The following is a 20714-nucleotide window of genomic DNA, read 5'->3' as shown; positions in this document are numbered from 1 at the left end:
ATGGACAACAGGTGATTTAAATATGTTACAAATTTAACAATGGACATTCAGTGTCTGGATAAACAATAGAACCAAGGAAAGGGTTAGAGGGAAGTCAATTTGTTTTGTTTTGGCATTGTTGTTTTTTATTATTTTTATTTTTGGAAAATCAATAAAATGTTATTTAAAAAAACATCTGGAGGGCACCAGCTTGGTGAAGGCAGCTATACGCAGACCTCCCATTCTCTGTGAAGAGCCATGGGGAAGAATTAAGTTCTGACAGTGCAGGACACATTCAGCTCTGCTCTTACAACATTAGCAAGGTTTCTGAAGAGTTTCTGAGGGCATCACCTACCTGCACGACACACTGTCATAAGCAGCCACCTGCAGAGTACAGAATACACAACATATGCAAAGCACTTCCTCTTTGGGCATTCCTCTCTCCAAGTTAAGTAAGCATGTGAGGGGAGGGCCACAGGGATAGTTGTGCTAATTTGGCCCCCTCTCTTCACTCTTCAGGGACGCGGGTGGCGCTGTGGGTTAAACCACAGAGCCTAGGACTTGCCGATCAAAAGGTCGGCGGTTCGAATCCCCGCGACGGGGTGAGCTCCTGTTGCTCGGTCCCTGCTCCTGCCAACCTAGCAGTTCGAAAGCATGTCAAAGTGCAAGTAGATAAATAGGTACCACTCTGGCGGGAAGGTAAACGGCATTTCCATGTGCTGCTCTGGTTTGCCAGAAGTGGCTTAGTCATGCTGGCCACATGACCCGGAAGCTGTACACCAGCTCCCTCGGCCAATAAAGCAAAATGAGCGCCGCAACCCCAGAGTCGGCCATGACTGGACCTAATGGTCAGAGGTCCTTTACCTTTACCTTCACAAAGTTGGGAGGGTGGACTTCTGAAGTGTGGAGCTTCCTGTTCTTGTGGAGTCTACATGGAGCCTCCACGAGTGCAAGAGGCTGTCTTCTCCAGAAGTCTGCCTTCCAACTTGCAGAGAGCGATGGGGGCGAGGCGAGCACAGTGTGTTTACTTAAGTCAGGCAGAAGAATGCCTGAAAAGAGCTTAGGGCAACTTATTTTCAAGTGATGGGAAGGACTCCATGCTCTATGCCAGGTGATCAGATGAAAACAAATGGCTCGGCATACGCTGCACACGACCGAGTGGAATTTTGTTGAGGCAATAAGAGAACAGTTGCAAACACCAAGTTGTTATATGTTGTTGTTGTTTAGTCGTTTAGTCGTGTCCGACTCTTCGTGACCCCATGGACCAGAGCACGCCAGGCACTTCTGTCCTCCACTGCCTCCCGCAGTTTGATCAAACTCATGCTAGTAGCTTCAAGAACACCATCCAACCATCTCATTCTCTGTCGTCCCCTTCTCCTTGTGCCCTCCATCTTTCCCAACATCAGGGTCTTTTCCAGGGAGTCCTCTCTTCTCATGAGGTGGCCAAAGTATTGGAGCCTCAGCTTCACATATAACGAGTTGTTATATGTGTGTGTCTAAAAACCCCACCGCTGGATCTCAGTGCCGAGAACAAGGCCAGAAAGTGTATGCAGGCACCATGTTCCCTAATTTGTTGGTTCATTTCCTAGCAGATTATTCTTTCACACAAGCCTTCCTCCTCTCTGTTTTTAATCTTTCCTTTTTTTTATGAAGTGTTTGCAAAGAGACATTCAGCTGACTGGCTGCATTTAGCGAAATTGAGGAGTTGTAGGAGTAAGTTAGCGTGGCTGATTTTACAACACAAATCATCCATGGTAGTTCACCCTGTTGCTAAGGTGATGCTGCTGCGAAAGATGGAAATCCCTGCCCGGCTTCTGAATAAGGAAATGTACCACATCTTACCTACGTGTTCGCCTGCTCTGGCTACTGGCTAGAAAATATGCTTCAGCATTTTTTCCTACCTCTTCCTACATCTGCTGTAGCCCGATCCAAAAGGAGGTTTACTCGGTTTCACAATTCCAACTAAAGCTGAAACTGCTCATGATGATGGCTGAAAAAGTGGGGAGCCCAATTGCAAGAGCAAAGAGGGCATCCAGCTGGACACTGCTAAGCATTTCCCCAGAGGTACTTTCCTTCCTGGTGAAGACCAGAGAGGAGAGAAGTGACCAGGACAGGGGGCATTCTAGGACTCCCTCCCCTTTTTGCTGCTGAAATCAGATCCCACACACCCACACTACATGGGAGGTGGGGCAGACCCATATTTAAAGACATGCTGCTTGGGCTTTTGTGAAGATTACCCATGAATAAGCCCCAATGAACTAGGTATTGCAACCATCAAGGCCCCTATATATTTTTAAAGCATGCCTCCCTATGTGATGCCATCCACTCACATATTTGGATCGTCCCCTTCCCCCTCAGTATGGGAGGTAAAGATATTTGCAGCAAGGAGCAAAGCCTTTTCAGTAGTGGCCCCTGGCCTGCCGACTGAGCTCCTCCGAGAAATGTAACCACTTAGTTCCCACATCAGCAAAGCAATTTCCCGTAATAGAACACATTTTTAGATGGTGTTTTCTCTACTATGTGCAATTACTTGGCTGTGTGAATGCATTGCTAAAATTCAGAAATGTGCAAAGTTTGAAAGACGGCTGTGTTTCAGTTCTTGTTCTGTTTTGGAAAGTGCAAAAGCAAACCTGAATGAAAACTCTCCCCCGTCTCTAATGGCAACTCCATGGCCTGAGAGGACTTCTGTACTTTTAACAGGGAGGGGAAACCTATAGGTATATCAGGTGTACATTTCCCCCACCACTGTAGAACTGTGGTAAGAAATGCCACACCTGGTGAATTTTCTGCTTCCTATGCAACTTTTATAAAAGGAATAGTAGCCCTTCTAGGGGAAAAAAGTCCTGCTGACATATTACCCCCCTTCCCCATTTTTTAATTTAAATCCTAGCAATCCCCTTTGCTTTTCGTCTCCAGGAAAGTCTGGCATCTACTACGATTCACGCCATATAGATGGCCGGGGGGGGGGGGCAAAGTGTAAATAGATTTGTTTATGATTTGGTCAATTATCAGAGAAAAGGATGTAGGCCTTGTTCCATTCCTTTTGGCCTTCGGTCTTCCAAATTAGTGTCACTCCCCAAATATGAAGCGAAGAAGTTTTGGTATTTATTTTGAGTGTAACCAACCAAAAGCCACAAGAAAAGGCAAAGGCTTGTATTATTTCTGCACAATTTTCCTGGAGAGAACCCAGCTTCTTCCCCTTTTGTTTTCTTTTAGACTTGCAACCGAATTTGTCTTTCCCCAGAGGTTTCCCTTGCTTGATATTTACAAGCTGTGAATGGGGTTTAATTCAGATCGGTCAGGCAGTGGTGTGTGTAGCGGGGGGCACTAACTTTCTTCTCAATCCAGCGCTTTATTTACCTCTTTTGAGAGTTCCCTAAGCCAAACCTTCCCTTAGCAGAGCCTGGACCAGTTTTTTTTAAAGCCAGGCCAATTAATCTGTTACCATCTGTATCCAGAAGCCTCATTACATTCATTTCCAAGGGTCTCCAAGTGGTCTTTCAGAACAAGTGTGAGATGTCACTAAGCCTAGGTTCCCCACATCCACAGGGGGGGCAGAGTATGACAGCCACATTCAGTGGTGAATATGTGGCGAGGGGGGCAGCAGTGGCAATTCCCCAGGCCACTTCCTATTATTATTATTATTATTATGGTACCTCTGGTTGCGAACGGGATCCGTTCCAGAGGCCCGTTCACAAACGCAACCTGAAAAGAATGCAACCTGCATCTGCGCGTGCGCAGGTCGCAATTTGCAGCTTCTGTGCATGCGCGTGACGTCATTTTACTTGTCTGCGCATGCGCGAGCGGCAAAACCCGGAAGTAACCCTTTCTGGTACTTCTGGGTCGCCGCGGGACGCAACCTGAAAACGCACAACCTGAAGCAAACATAACATGAGATATGTAGGCCAGGTTGCAGTTGCAGGTTGGGGGTGCCTGCTCTAGCCATTACCAGAGCTGTGTGTGCTCTGAAAGGCCTATCCTGCACCCCACAAGCTAACCTGCTGCTTTCAGGTATGGTGGAGGGATCCAATCCTCTTTGCTGAAATAAGATTTGTCTGGCTACTCAGTTGGCTTCTCTATGTGGAACTGGGAGGGCAGGGGCTGCCATCTCACCTTTCACCTCCGGCAATAAAATGTCTCCAGCTAGCCCTGCACATCCGAGCAAAACTTGCATCTATTGTGTCACGCTGGCTTGGGTTATTATTTAAGCAACTTTCTTTTTTCCACACACACGCACACACACACACACACACACACACAGAGAGAGAGAGAGAAGCATTCCAGGCGATTATGCTTGGCCAGGAACAGCGAGCTGATGACAGCTACTGTCTCTTTCCCACACCTTCTGAAAAATGCAAAAACCTAGCCTTCTCTTTTAATATTTCTGACGCTGGTGACCAGTGTCAGCTCTCCCCATACAGTAACTGCTTTAAAGCGCTGCATAGAGCACCGCATTAAAAATTAATTACACATGCTATTTTATTGATAGTGCATAATGTAATGAGCACCAGCTGTGCTAAACATCCAAACTCCTTTTTAAGATAGCTATTAAAAAAAGAAAAGAAAAGAAAAGAAAGAAGGAAGGAAAGGGAAAGAAAGAAACTACACTTCCAAATGTTTCTCCTGTCAGGGGGGGGGGGGAGAGAACAGCAACATCTTGTACGGATTTGAAACAGAATTCTTTGATTTAGCTCTACATTTGGAGTGTTTGAAGAGTTCAGGCTCTTGGGCTTGGGTATTAGAATAAAATCCAGTTAACTCTCTAAGTGTTGAAGCCATTGTCTCTCCTACATCCTTGGTTACCTTAGGTCCCTTTGTGTTTAGATTATACCATCTATTTCCACCTGCTAATATTGCAATTTCACACACACACACACACACACACACACACACAGCGCGCGCACAAGGACTGGGTGCTTAGAAGTGGCAAGAATGCACTTTTAAACATCTTTAAATACTGTTACCCCTGCTGCTTCTTAACTCTACATGATGAGGATTTACCGAGTTACATCGATTTGAATGTCTCTTTAGAACAAAGGCAGTCCTTAACTTAGATTAATAGCACCAGGGGCTGTGGGTGGAAGAGAAAACCCACCCCCCAAATGGATTCTTAGCTTTCTCTGAATATTTACAGTGCTCTCGCCTTGTTTCTCCATGTAGTTTCTGAAACACTCCTATCTACAATCGTTGCCTAAAAATACAAAACACAACCACACACTCAGCCATATTTTCCTGGTTGCTTTCCTATAATAAACTGAGAGATGCAACACTCTGTACATAACGTTTGAGTCAGGGTTGTTGTTTTTTTGTAAAGCATATTTGCTTTAAAGTAGCTATCATGCACAAATGCCATTCTGCGAAATGCTGTAAATATTTTATTCAAATCAATAAATATTAAGTAACGCCAGCTAATAGGGCGGTTTCTCCCAAGCACAAACTTTAGCAAATTCCACCCTGGTGAAAGCCACATTTCCCCAATATTGTATATTTTATATGTAGCGTCAATATAGATCGCTGTAGTTACCTCTCTCTCTCTCTCTCTCTCTCTCTCTGACACATGTACATGAGCAGCCCAGTTTCCTCTCACCATTTTTTCATGCAAGGGCTAGGGCACTGGGCAAAGTGGGAGGACTGGGGCAGCGTGTTTTTAAACCTGATTTTGGTGTGTGCTTTGCTATCCAACTGGGCATGATGCGAGAACGGGTGCAAGACCAGTGGGGTTCTCCTGCAGCTTTGTTAAGTTTAAGCCTGAAATCTTATAAGCATTTAAGCCTGCAATCTTATAAGCATTTACCTGGGAGCCTAGGGCTTGCCGATCAGAAGGTCGGCGGTTCGAATCCCGGCAACAGGGTGAGCTCCCATTGCTTGGTCCCTGCTCCTGCCAACCTAGCAGTTTAGAAGCACGTCAAAGTGGAAGTAGATAAATAGGTACCGCTCCAGCGGGAAGCTAAATGGCGTTTCCGTGCGCTGCTCTGGTTCGCCAGAAGCGGCTTAGTCATGCTGGCCGCATGACCCGGAAGCTGTACGCCGGCTCCCTCGGTCAGTAAAGCGAGATGAGCGCTGCAACCCCAGAGTCATCCGCGACTAGACCTAACGGTCAGGGGTCCCTTTACCTTTACAATGCTGCTGAACTCAACTGGACTTATATCTGAGTAGATGTGCACAGGATTGCACTGTTAAGAGGCGCGTCTTTCTTTCTTTTTTCAAACTGGATGAGTTTACATTCCCCGCTCTGATTACTGTTTTGTTTTCCCATTGATCCTCCAGTTTTAATAAAACCCAGTCTGGAATGAAACAAAAGCTTGCTTCTTGTTTGAGTATGAAATGTGCAGAACACATACCATATCATTAACATAAACGTTTCTGAAATAATGCTGCTTTCTAGACAGACTGTATTAATTGTATCAGGCTCTTTTCTTTTCTTTTCCCTTTTTTTTCACAGCGAGGGTGGTCTGATCTAGGGATTCTCATTGGCTGACTCGGGAGTATAAACGCCACACACACAAAAATGAATATAAGGATATAATTGAAGAGGAGAAAAATTATCTATTAATATATGTGTATATATTAAACACACATACTAAATTCAATCACATTGTTTTACTTACAGGTAATCCTTTTACCTTTAAAACAATGGCAAGAACACACCAGGCTGGCTAAGGAATTCAGTGAACAGAAGGCGGTACAGACAAACTGATGTTAACTTTACAAGATCGCTCAGTAATTTTTAGAACACCTTAATGACTAATGCAGCCAAGCTCCTTGTATTTGAGATATATTGTTTTAAACTCTGAGAGCTCGGGCCTCTGTGTGTTCCTCAGTGAAGCTTGAACTTCCACCACCTTCTCCATTAATCATGCATGTCAATGGCCACTCGCTGTTTTTTAAATATGCAGAATTTGTGATTTCTTTCCATCTTTTGTATTCAGAATCTGTTTGGCTTTTTCATTTTCTTTTACTGCTTCTTAATATCTAAGGCAAAATTCATTTTCTTAATATGGGCTTCATTGAGCTCTGAACAAAGGTCTATACTGGTAAAAAAAATCTGGTTTGTAGTGGAAACTAAAGACAAAGTCCCCACCCCACATGAAAAGCTACTCCTCATTTCCCCCACTTGCATAAGGCTATTTTCTGTTGCATTTTTCACTTGCAAAGAATAGGAATCAGCAGCTAGAACAGGAATCGGGACCAAATCTGGCCCCCCGGGAGGATGCTACAAAAACATACAGCAGACAGACCAGAGACTAAAAAAATTAAAATAGAGTTGTTTTTCTCTAGGATACCTGAATTGACTTATTTTCTCCTTTCCTTTCTGTATCTTTTCTACTTTGTGTGATCTCTGTTCAGATCGTACACCAGTGTTTTACACTGTATTCTGTCCTGAATGCATTGGCAAAAATGTGACATATAAATGTTATAATCAGACCAGGCAATGTAAGAAAGAAGTGAGGAAGAAGCCACTGGGGAGAGGAGATGGGGGCCTTGGCCTGTCACCATGTCCAGGCCAAATAGGTGCTTGCCACCACTGTATAAGAATGTCCCCATGCACATAGGTATGGATGCAACCATTGACCAAAGAACTGGTCCAGGGGAAATGCCGTAGCTCAGTGGCAGTTCATGCATACACATGGTTCCAGGTTAGATCATTTCCAGGTAGGGTTGGGAACTGAAATCCCGCCAGTCACTGTAGACAATACAGAACCAATGGTCTAAGTTTGCTTCCTATGATTCTAATCAACTCAGCTAGTAACACACCATCTGCAACACAGTTCAATGCCACATTCAAGTTCAATAATCTCCAAATTCTCTTACACCAATCCCCAGCTCTCCAGTGTATAAATAAAGCTCCCTGGCCAATACTATGCTAGATGAGCCAATGGTCTGCCTTGGCGTAACTCAACCACATATGTTCAGCTATGTGCATATGGGATGCTACATTCACTGCAATGGAGGAAGGAAATCTAGAAGAAGTGCAGATCTGCTTCCTTCCCTGGAATGGGGAGAACAGCTATTGTGGGTAAATGAATATTGGGTTACCTTCAGAACCCTCACATCTGTACAAAATTCCAAAAATGGCAGATAGTTTTAGGAACGTAAAACAGTAACCTTTATTATTAAATTTTGAACCCCATGGAATAAACATATTTGCATCCGACTGGTGTGTGTTTTTCTGAGCTTATAGAAAAGGGCAATACACACACACACACACACACACACACACACACACACTACGAGCCACCAATGGAAAGCACCAAGGTATAATGTGTTTGGGGAGGAAGGGATAGCAATAGATTCATTTTTCTACATCAGTGATATTTGCTAGGCATATGGGCAATGAGATATAAAGGAGAAAAAACTAGATGCCTTGTACTTTGCTAGTCCGGGTGCACAAAAATATGTGTGTCCTTCCTACCTATTAGTGTGGATGTCTGTAAACATTTCTAGGTTTAGTTGTCTTCATCAAAGTTAAAACCTCAGAACTACTTCCAACTTTTTATACGTTTTTCCCCCCTTTATTTTTTTTTAAAGGATTCATAGCAAGTTAATCAGAAAAAGGAGCAATGTGTTGGTTTTGATCCATGCACCACAAGCCTGTGAATTTTGCAACTCCCTTCCAGCTTCTAATTAAACAGACACTAAACATGTTTCAGTGGGAGAATCCAATTCAGCAGGCAGAAGCCTCTCCTTGGAGGCAAAAAAGGACATGGCAACAGAGACGTCTGTAGATATTTAAAAGCAATATTTTAGGGAGTGGGCCCATCTTGCAAAAGTCTGTTCCCTATGATGGCTTTATATAGAATTCAAAGCCTGTCAGAAAACCGAACTAGCATTAGAAAGAAAGAAAAAGAAAGACTAAGGAGGTCAGTTTATAATAGGGAACAACTGTCTTGTGATTGCTCCTGCAATTTCTGAAGCTCAAAAAGAGTCGTGGTCATGGGACAATCTTGCTTGCACAACTAATAGTGTATGTCTATGTTCAGAAGTGAGCCCCACTGAGTTCATTGGAGTGGGTACAGGACTGTAGGCTTAATAGACTAAAATCTGCATATATGTGCCTAAGATGAGATGAGAAGTCAAGGATTGTGACACTAAACTAGTGTAACAGTCAGGGCAGCAAGACTCAGGATCAGGCTGCAAATAGAAAACACCGTGCAGAAATAGTAATAGGATGTATTATCAATGGCAGGTTTTATGTTTCAGCCTCCAAACATCCCCAGGCAGCCAGGAATGCAGAATGTTTACTGTAAATTGCAAAACTGCTCAAAAGCTCCGTTTCCCGCAGTTTCAGCATCTAAGGCCATTCTCTTAACAGCTCCCTGTCCATGCCAATTCTGAACAGCAAAGGTGCTATGCCATCGTCCAGGCCAAAGCTGCAAGATTTCTTTTCTTTTCTTTTTTCCAAGTATGAGTGTTGTTTTTAAGTTGATTTGAACACTGACATTTTATAGTCATGGGTGTGTTGTTGTTTTTTTAAAAAAAGTTGATTCATTCCCCCAACTTTTGGTAAAATCTTATTATAATGGCAACAACAACAACAACAAAATATTGTATTCATTCTAGTTTTGCTTCAAATCCGAACTAAAGACATTCCGAATTAAAATGATGATGATGATGTGATCCATATTTAGTTTTACTAAAAGAGCTGGGGAAAAACCACCCTTGCTTAGAGAAGAAGAAGAAGAAGAAGAAGAGTTTGGATTTGATATCCTGCCTTTCACTCCCCTTCAGGAGTCTCAAAGCGGCTAACAATCTCCTTTCCCTTCCTCCCCCACAACAAACACTCTGTGAGGTGAGTGGGGCTGAGAGACTTCAAAGAAGTGTGACTAGCCCAAGGTCACCCAGCAGCTGCATGTGGAGGAGCGGAGACGCGAACCCGGTTCCCCAGATTACGAGACTACCGCTCTTAACCACTACACCACACTGGCTCTCTAGAGGAAGAAACAAATTTCTAACAACAGAAGAAAGCAACTTAAAAATAAACTAAGCAAGGCAAATGTAGAGAAGTCTGGAAAGTGAAATGCTGGGATTGAGAATTTGGTGAAACTTTCCCTCTCAGACCAATCTCTAATGCTAAAGGAAAACTGCACACTTCTTATCACTGGAGTCCTCACTATCACCTTCCTTACAAATCCCATGCAAATCAGCTTCTTCTAATTTTGACTACCCGTAAAACAACCCTCTTCACCGCAGCATGCTTCAAATGTCACCTGATTTCTTCTGTTTTCTCCACTGAATGAGACAATAAGGGGCTAATAACCTCCTCTCCAATGGTGGGTGGGGGGAAGAAGATGTTTTATTTCAAACAAAACTTGACCAACTACTGTCATAAATGTTTAGTGTGTGCTTTGATATTAACGTATTCTCTAAGTGCTGCAGATTACAGCAGTAACTACAGGAAGCCATGATACCAGGTCGATTCCCCCCACTTAAAACTGGCACAACTTGTTCAGCAAATAAGATCAGTCCAAAAAACTAACAGTGCACGACCGGCAGAGTAGGAAGTGAAGGAATGCAAAATGCATACGTCCCCTGCTTCTGTGTGCTTTATTGAGTTACTCTTTCCTTATCTATTCTTAGTTTTACTCTCTCCATTATTGCTGCATGTTTGTCTTAGAAGAAGTGAGCAAACAGGGTAGCACACTGGCTTGCTACATCTCCTATATGGGAGAGACTCCTCGCGTCTATGTTATGCCAAATAAATGCTGACGGAATAAAGTATCTGTAGGAGAAACGTTGAATTCGTCATTGCAAGGCCCATATACTAAGTCGGTGGGGTGGGGTGGGGTGTTACAAACCATGGAAAACAACTCTTGCCTCCACTAATCAACTCCTTTGTTTCCAGAACTTAAAGTCCTCCACCTCTCCCGTCATTCAGACCATGAACATGGGAACATAGAAAGCTCTCTCCTATGGACTCAAGACAACTGCTCTATCCTGGTACTGTTTGTGGATAAAGTTTGCCAACACTATGGGAAGTTTTGTTGTTTTTGTTTTGCCTGAAGAACAGTCTGCAAGTCATTAAATAAATAAAATAGTACTGTGTATTCCAACTGGCTGTGATGCCCAAAGGAACAGTGGGAGATGGCTCCTGGTTCTTGTGTGCCCTTCAGCAGCACACCATCCACAGGCCTCCCTCCCTCATGGAGTCACCTCCTTGTTGCTCATCTTTCTCATCATTGCTATCACCTGCTTCTTTGCTAGGAAGAGAGACCATCAGCAAGCAGGCAGTCGCTTCTGTTGCTCCTCCTTCTCCTTACTATTCCCACCGCCACTGTCTAGGCCAAGGTGATCAAGCAGGTTGCCATGGTGAAGAGGAGCCCTTGTCACAGTGAACCTTCTGCTGAAGTTTGGGTCCTCGGCAGATACCTGACCATGCCAACCACTGATGCCAGGGCCCTGCAAGGATTGGATCTCGGATCCTTACTGAATCCAGCTGTGCTAGCTCCTGGTCTGTTTCTCAGTGCTATTCAAGGTGGTGGCTATTACCTCAAAAACCCATACTGGTTTGGAACCAAGCTACTTGAAGGGCAGTTTCCTCTCATGTGAACCCTCCCATCTTTTCAGATCAACTAATGGGTTCCTCATGTCAATGTCATTGCCTTCTGAGATGCGTTTGGAAGCAATGCAGTGCCTCATATAGGCAACTCTCTTCTTTGTTTGTGTTCTGCAAGCATCTGAAGATATTTTTTCATCCCCAAGTTTTTATGATTTTACTGTTGCTTAGATTACCATGTGTTTAAAGTCTGGCTCTCTTTGGAGGGTGTGGGTGTGCTTAAATGCTGTTGTTGTTTTAATTTATTAGATTTTCATTACTGGATCGTTGTTATTTTGTTTTGTGAGCTGCTTTAAAGCATCTCCGTTGAAGCCGGGACAGCGGGTTTATTTATTTTACAATAAATTGCAATCGAATAAATCTTCTGGATGCTAAGTACAGGCTCTACCACTGAACTATAACCCCCCCCCCCTTTCCCCTGTGCAGTAACATAAATTCATAGTGTTAAAGATCTACACCCCTTCACTTTATCTACTATCTCTTTTTCATATCTCAATGGCACAGTCTGGACACACTAAACTGTGACTTAGTATTTTGATGCCAAGTCTCAGACCCTGCATTCCCTCTTCACCATGGCCACAAGGAGGAATGCATAAGCTTTTGCTTCAGGTTTACATTAACCACGGCTTGTTATGTCCAGACGTGACAAACTGTACTTAATCTTAACTAGGCACAAACTACCTTGAGGTTTGGATTACGCCACTGGCTTGAAGCCACTAAACTGTGCTCAGCGCAAACCAGTAGCAAAAGCTTCCGAACTGGCTGCACTAGAGGAGAGGGGAGGAAGAAGCAAGTGAAGGGAATCGAAAGCTCTTCAAGTATTGTTCTTACCATGCTAGTCCAACCCCTTGCAATGCAGGAATCTCAACTAAAGCATCCATGACAGATGGCCATCCAACCTCTGCTTCAAAGCCTCCAATGAAAAGAGTCCACAACCTTCCAAGGGAGTCCATTCCACTGTCAAACAGTTCTTACTGTCAAAAGGTTCATCCTGATGTTTAGTGGGAATATCCTTTCTTGTAGCTTGAATGCACTGGTTCGTATTCATTTACTATTAACTCTGCCTCCCTCCCCTCCACCTATTCAGTTGCTGGTCCTTGGCCTAGTATACTTGAAGGAGCATCTCCACCCCATCATTCGGCCTGGACACTGAGGTCCTCCTCCAAGGGCCTTCTGGTGGTTCCATCACTGCAAGAAGTGAAGTTACAGGGAACCAGGCAGAGGGCCTTATCGGCAGTGGCGCCCTCCCTATGGAACGCCCTCCCATCAGATGTCAAGGAAATAAAGAACTCTCTGACTTTTTGAAGACATCTGAAGGCAGCCCTGTATCAGGAAGTTTTTAATTATTGACATTTTATTATTTTTTATATTTTGCTGGAAGCCACCCAGAGCGCCTAGGAAAACCAAACCAGATGGGTGGGGTATAAATTATTATTATTATTATTATTATTATTATTATTATTATTATTATTATTGAATTTGGTTTGATTTGGACTGTAAGCTCCTCGATGAAGGGTTGTCTCTGGATTATTATTCTAAAGTTCCATGCACAGTGATGACATAATAAAACAGCAGCAGCATGGATTCATATGTTAAAAAGATGGAAATTTGTGTGAAAGTTATTGTGTATTTTATGAAGGTCATGATGCACACATTATGAGGTCACATCCAGTTTGTCAGTATCCCATCGGACTGATGAAAATAAGCCTTCAAACGAGGGATGGATTCAAACCAGAGAGCTAGCTTCATCGTCACTTTTGACCCAACCAAACATGCACCACACAATTTTTCATATATGGAGCAGAAATCACGCCACTCGTATGACTTATCTTTCATGGATACGTATCACAATGTAACTTAGACAACCACCTTCCCCAGGACAACAACCATCACAACTGACATACTATCTGAAGGAAGACTAGACTTTTCCCAGGTGCAAAATGGGAAAAAACAACCCAACAGAAGTTTTAGATTGTAAATTCCACAGTACAGGGACTTCTCCTTTTATACATTGCAAAGTGTCATTTCCTATATAAAGCTATATGATGTATAGAAACAATAAGCATCTTAGTGAATGTGTCTGGGCTGAATGCAACAAATGAGAATTTACTGCAGTAGGACAATGTCTCATAATTGGAGATTCCTGAAAATTACTAAACAAAAAACAAAAAACCAGAATTTTCTGGATTTGCTTCTGTACTAAATCTCATGTACCTCCACCCCATTTGTTCTCCACTGCCCTACCTCTTAGTCCTTTCTCTCTTCATCTCTCCTTCTTTATCTCCTTTCTTTTTTTCTGCCTCTTCATACACACTTTATTGCTTCTTATTCCTTTCCCTCTTTTGGTTATACGTTTCTCATTAGCACATGGGAAAAGTTGTGGGTGAGATGGGGTATTGTTCTGTTATTGTTTATACTGTGAACAATTGTAAAGAAAAATTAATTCATTAAAATAAAATTTAAAAACCCCCTGATCATCTGGAAAGACTCTACTGGAGCAAGCTCTCCAGCACTGGTATAAACAGCCACTATTACGAGCTACAGAAAAAGATGGTTAAGATGCAATGGAATTCACAGTCTACTCAGAAGTTACTCTAAGATCTGACCCATTTTGTGAAATTGTTGAAGAATGGAGGAATCTACCGCAGTGGCAACTTTTCCTCAGGAACTGAGGAAATGCCAACCAAACGTACCTTGGATATTCAAGGCAATAGCACTTCCCTGCTGTTATGCCCTAGCAACTGGTATTCAGAGACATATTGCCTCTAATTCTGGAGGTACTATATATACCCATCATGATTAGTAGCTCCTGATAGTCTTCTCATCTGTGGATCTGTTTAATCTCTTTTTAAAGCCCTTCAACTTGGTAGTCATTGCCATATTTTGTGACAACGAACGTCACAGCTTTCCCCCCAACTCTGCGCAGAGTTAAAACTATTTCCTTTCAGCAGTCCTGAATCTCCCAGGATCCAGGTTCCTTGGGTGAGCTCTAGGCTCTAGTATTCTGAGAGAGGGGCTTTCATCAGGTCACATACAGCTACTGTCTCCCATAATACCTGTAGGGTTTAGGCTGAACTTTTGGGGAGCATCTTTTAGTAGCCTTTTAGTATGTACAGTCTGCTATGTCCAGGTTGTTTTTGCTTTGCACTGATGAAACAAGGAAGAAATTAATGAGAGGCTAAAAAAAAAAAAGCAGTGAAGAAAAAGTGTGTGGACCATAAGTATGCCATGTGCCTCTGAGATCTGAGGAAAGCCTTTAACACAAATCATTAGGAAGAAAGACCTCAGATGCTAAATGTTATCCAATTAAGCTTAAAAGTAAACAGCCCAGAGAGATAAAATCTTGGTGTCGGAGTATCACATTTGTGTGAGGATTCTCAAGACGTTAGTTCCCAACTTGACATAAACAAACCAGCAACAACAGACCTGTGGCAACGTCTGAGGTCGGCTAGACCGCAGCCCCCCAAAAAATAAAAATTACAAGTGAATTTTAACTCCTGCCGTAGAAATGGCCAGGAGTTGTTGTCATACAGTGTGCTGCTACCCGTGTCCTTACACATCCAAACGGAACTGGCGCTCCCATAACTAAAGAGGACATTGCGTTGGCGGCTGACCTTCACATAGCGACAATAAAAGCGTTTTCTATTACCTGACAACTGACAATGACATCCAAATGTGCCAGTCTCAGTCTGAGACCCGCCAACTGAGACTGCGCACTCCCCGTAGCAGGGCAGGCTCAGGCAGGGCGGGAATGAGGTCAGAGCACGGTGGAGAGGTGGTGTTGCGATCACCGATGTGTGAGGGTGGGAGGAGGCAGTTATGGAGGCCGCCGGCAGCTTTGCAGGCCTGGACGGCCCTGAGGAGAAAACAATAGAGAAATCTGTCAGTGGTACCTACGTCTGAAGGGAAAGAGGGTGTACAGCAGGAGCGATGCGCAGCTGCTGTGCTTTATTTCACGGCGCACGTTTGCTTAAGGCGCAGAGACGTACATAAGGGCTGGGGGGGGGAGCTCAAGGGAAACTGGTGCCTGTGGTCGTTCAAAGGGAGGCAAGAAGAAAGGCTTCGAAAAATCATACTTAGTGCCTCTTATCAAGACAACGCCATTTTTTTGGCTTTTTGTTTGCTGGGAGGGTGCTCTTCTTACTTGCCATAAACCTTCATGACGGAGGAGACTATAAATCAAAATAAATGAACGGGATGATATGTAACATGGCACAGATGAACTTCCACCTGTGTAACAGGACTCCTCTTTCCTCTCCACATCATCAAGTATATCTGCTACAAAGGGTCCCCCCCAACCCACTGCAGAGTATTTTGGGGGTTCATGAGGTCTGCAGGAAAGAGGCAAGGAAGGAGACATGCTGATGCGCCAGAAGAATTATTTTCTGCTGGCAGGAGACCACAGTTAGATCTCACCCATTGTCTTAATTCTTACGATATCTTCTTCCCTTCCTCTATAACTCTCAAGCCACGGTTATGCTATATATACACATATTGCCATCTCAGTCTACCTCTGGTTACCACCTGTTCATTACATTTACAGGTTGCCCATATTTGTTGAGGAGCTCTATCTAGAATAAGCAGAAAGAACATTTATGTCTAGAGTTTGGCTATATTCAGCTTCTGTCAGCTCAGCCTTCAGAAATGTATGTTTCATTTCTAGAAATGCCGAAGAGCAATCAAGTATGTGTTTTGTTTTGTTTTAAAGAAGAAGAAGAACACCAAGTCGGTTGTTTTGTAGAAACATACGTTCATTAACTTGCTTTGTTTGTCAGACCTATACTAAAAACTAAATAGCTGCACAAGAATGTCATCTTACTTATTCATCCATCCATCTTATATACTGCTGTTTCTATGAAAATCCAGGAACAGTTTGCATGAAAAATTTAAAATACTCTAAACCGCTCTGCCAAAAAAAGGAAGTCACTTAAGCTACCCCCATTAAAGGACTGGCCCAAATAGTTATGGGACTGTGCTCTTATTGCAAAATTATAAGTTGACATCAGAAAAAGGGATGAATTGGGCCTTGAATTGGGCCCAGTAACAGATAGGCAGCCAGTACAGTTCATATAGAACCAGTGTTATATTATATATTCTTGCTGCATTCCCTACAGCTCAATCTTATTAGGCAGGACAGAAAAAGATCAAGAAGGCATGAATCTGGGCAAACCCCTTGAAGTATCTTGTCCACATCCTCAGGCCATAACAACCAAAGCTGGTCCCCGAGTTGGTCTTGCTACAAGACTTGAGCCGCCTGCATTCCAGCCATCATCCTGCCTGTTTCATTGGCTGAAGCACCTCAGGAAAAGCAAGCAGTTGATCATTTGGTACAGTGACGGAGAATACAATTAGAAGCAACCGCACTGAAGGCCCTCTCCATCTCGCCATTCCATAGCAAGACCAGGGAGTCAATAGGAGAGTATGTCATGTCAACCAGAAAACCCTCCAGAGATGTCAGGAATCCTTAGGGTTCTGCAAGTCTCCAGGGCAGGCAGTTCTAATTGGTCCTCTATCCCTGCAGGTAGGGCTAGCTACTGTCAATCCAAACCTCACCAGGCTACGGTTCATCCATGACCATGGGATAATGTGACAAAAAAGACCCACACACTCTATATTTGTGGGCAAACACCACAAATCCATTCTGTACCCAGACTAGGTTAAGCATATGTCACACTAGATGTGTTAGGTTCATATGTTGGGTACTGAAACAGCCTCACAGTTGCTATGGTGGTCATGAAGTCCTTCGCTAGAACAGACAAGGTGGCCTCAACATGGATACAGAAATCCCCTCATACAATTGTCTGGGGGCACTCCAACACAACTGCCAAAACTGCTTCTACCAACTAAGGAAGGGGGAGCTGTTGGGCATCAGGGGGGAGGGTACATTACCAGGATCTCTGCTTTCTCTCTCTGTACCAACCAGCCCCTCAATTCTAGTCTCCAGATGGATGGTTTTACTGGTTAGTCAGACAGAAAATTATGACTATTAGACACTGGTTTTCCAACACTGTATTTGATAACTATGATTATCTTGGGGTTGCTATAAGCTTCTTGATGGCCTACTCAATTTTGCCAATTCAATAAATTATGGGCTGGCCATAATTTGCCAGGTTTAACAAGTGCCCTGCATCTAATAAAATAAGCTTTCTCGTGTAAGAGATCATGCTACAATGAGCCAAGCACCTTTTCTGCTGCTGCGAGGTAACATAGCTATTCTTCAGGCAAACACAGGCAAGGGGACAGGACTGGCAATGGAGGTGCCTGTTTCAGTGGTGGTGTGGAAGAGAGCCGGGGGAGGCTGCCAGAGCCACCGGGAATGCGCTTGGGAACCGTATCGAAAGGGGGGATTATTGTTTTATGGCCATCCTAATGCAACTAGCCAAACAGAGAACGGGAGAGGGCTGCTTGCCCAGCTACCACCGAACCAGCCTCGGCACACCAGCGCAGACAGAGTGCAGTGCCTCGCAGCTCAAGCAAGCTTCATGGGGATGCCAAGATTCAAGCTCCCAGAATAAAGCATTCATTGGTCACTGTGGCTTCCTTGCCACTTGAGCTACAGCCAGAAATGCGTTCTGCATGTTCTGTTTATGCATTCCATTTGCCACACCGAGTCTATAAAGAAAGTGGAAACCCTCCTTTTCCCCTAATAGCTTAAAATTGATATGGAGACCTCCAAATATATTATTCATTCAAAACACATACACATATACCTTTTTTTAAAAAAATCATCTGTTATTTAAAGCTGTACTTAGTTTTTGCTCCTGCTCTGTTGGAAGAGCTTTTCTTCCTACTCTCTTGGCAGCAGCGCTACGACTTAAGCAATTAAATAAAAGCATAGAAATGTGTACACAAGGTGCGTATCTTGTGAAGTTAACCTTCAGTTAGTACTCATCAGAACTCAGCCGGGCTGCTGCATCCAGATTCTCAATAACTGTGGCTCCAGTTATATCTTTATTTAACGCCGACGTTTACTTGAAGCGCCTTTGAATTGAGGTAGCTAATAAACAAAAGCAGCTCCTGCGGTAAGATTACAAGTCTTAAAACAGGCTGGCATGCTTATTTTAGTCAGATCTCTACAGTAACAGAGCTCAGGGCAGACAACAACTTGAAAAATTAACAATGATACATGTATACAAGATATATAGATAAATGGCATTTAAGAATGCAGCCGGAACAACTGCACACAACTACCAAATACTGAAATGAAAGACAAGCCTAGGCCAGGATATCCAGAAGACATCTAGGCATTCATTTTGGAATTTTCTTAGGAGCAGAACAAAGCTAGGAGTAGGGTGCATACAGTAAAAATGCCTCTCTGAGCATACAAACTATTCCTATTTGCCACACCAACCAAGGGCATTGTTGAGTCACAAAGGGATGTGGAAGGAGAGACTGTGGAATCTAAGTCATTTAGAACAAGACCCATATCCATCTTCAACACAATGGGAGGAATTCAACATCACTCTAAGACACTCATTTGATGAGGCCAAGCATTTCAACTTGACAGACATAATGACACCCCCCCACACCCCCCACATCCATGTTATTCCAGGGATTCTCCCAACCACCCCAAGCAAATTTTGGGGAGTGTGCATTGGGAGAAGTGGAACGCACCATTGTGCAACTGGAAGTCCTCGTTTGTGGAATCCTGCCCAATACTTTTTTTCCTTCCAGCTTCCTGTTAGGATAAGGATTCTCTGGTGTATAATTCACCAAGCATAATTCACCAAGAGTTTGCCACAATTGTCTCCTTCTGTTTGGACACATCATACTGAGAACAAATCATTGTTTGGTAAATACTAGTTTTGAACAATGACCACTCTGTACAAAGACTCCCCCCCCCCCCGCAATTAGGCAGACATCAGGGATTAAAACCCTCCACAACCGAACAACATTACAAAACAGTATTTTCCTCTGCTAAGGTTTCTTCAGCATCTCAGACATCCTAGTTTGAAAGCTACAGCTAGCATGTTGATCTGATAGCTATACATGTGAGTCCAATGGGGTACTTCATTCTTGGCAAAGCATCCAGCACTCCAGTCTGCACGGACTGAATTTGATTTTGTCATTTATCTTAAATGGCTAAGAGACTACCAGGGCAAAACATTTGTGTGAAGCTGTTGCCAAAACCACAAGTGAAGGGTCTAAATCCCTGGCGTAAATACTTGAGCGCCGAAGCATCAAGGATAAGATTTGTGTGCTTTTCTGAGCAGCTTTTTATTTTTTACTATTTTTAATAGACTCTCTGGACCCTGGGGATTCTTTTTCTTTTATTTTGCAACCTTTTGATCTCACTTCGAATTGCTATACAAACAGGTAAAAGAAGCCGCTAACGGGAACTGTATCTACATTACAATCTGGATGTGACTTTCTTTCTGCCAAACCAATGAAAGCAGATGGCAAACATGGAATGTCTAAATATACAGAAACAACTTTGCTTGTAATGTGGGCGGGGGGGGCAGCAATAATGGCAGGATCTTTTAATGCACAGAGAAAGGAGGGACAACGGAGTCTTCACACACACAAAAAAATCCCCAAATTCAGGGTTCCTAAAGTTAAAACATTTCCCCCCCCCCAAAAAAAAGTACCGTTACCATTGGCACTGTTAGTTCAACTCAGTTGCCACAAAACCTGGAAATGTGTCTGTTGGACACTGAGCCTGGAAAAAGTGTGTGTTGTCAGTTCTCCACATGTCCATGTTCACCACAATAATTGCTTGTAATGCTTCCCAGAATTAGAGAGAGCCAAGGTGTTATGTACTGAGTTGAATAGGATCCAAGCTGCAGCAGTCTGATTGGTCCTAGAACAATAGGATCCAAAATGCAGCAGTCTGATTGGTCCTAGAACAATAGGATTCAGAATGCAGCAGTCTGATTGGTCCTAGAACAATGCAGCAGTATGATTGGTTGGTAGGAACCACCCAATCCTGCTCCAGATAGAAGTGAATCCACAACCTGATTGGCTTACAGTAGAATTCCGGAATTAGCCAATCATGTCCAGCCCATTGTGTATATAAAGCAGATACTGTGAGGGGACTTCCATTCATTCCTCCTCAGCACTATGAGCTGAATAAAGAGCATGAAATCACTTTGCGACTCTGAGTATATTTCACAAGGGAAGCTGGATGGGGGATCCGTAAGGTCTTGTTGAAGTCATGCATCAGGGCCAGCTTTGCTTCTAG

General features: G+C 43.4%; 1 protein-coding gene across 8 annotated transcripts in view; it reads right to left on the bottom strand.

Moving 5' to 3' along the window:
* BCL11B (BCL11 transcription factor B) overlaps positions 1-20714 on the bottom strand; it is a 169779-nt gene that overhangs the window by 76452 nt on the left and 72613 nt on the right. For 5 of the 8 annotated variants that reach the window (XM_082216978.1, XM_082216977.1, XM_082216979.1 and 2 more), the window contains exon 3: positions 15183-15389. The exons of the other annotated variants lie outside the window; for them this stretch is intronic. In XM_082216978.1, the coding sequence (XP_082073104.1) occupies positions 15183-15389 (207 nt within the window). The remainder of the gene's footprint in view (positions 1-15182; positions 15390-20714) is intronic. 8 annotated transcript variants of the gene reach the window in all.

The sequence above is a fragment of the Podarcis vaucheri genome (assembly GCF_965113315.1).
Source record: "Podarcis vaucheri genome assembly, chromosome: 1".
NCBI lineage: Eukaryota > Metazoa > Chordata > Lepidosauria > Squamata > Lacertidae > Podarcis > Podarcis vaucheri.
The sequence above is the reverse complement of the archived record's forward strand: the minus strand, read 5'-3'. Positions and strand labels throughout refer to the sequence as shown.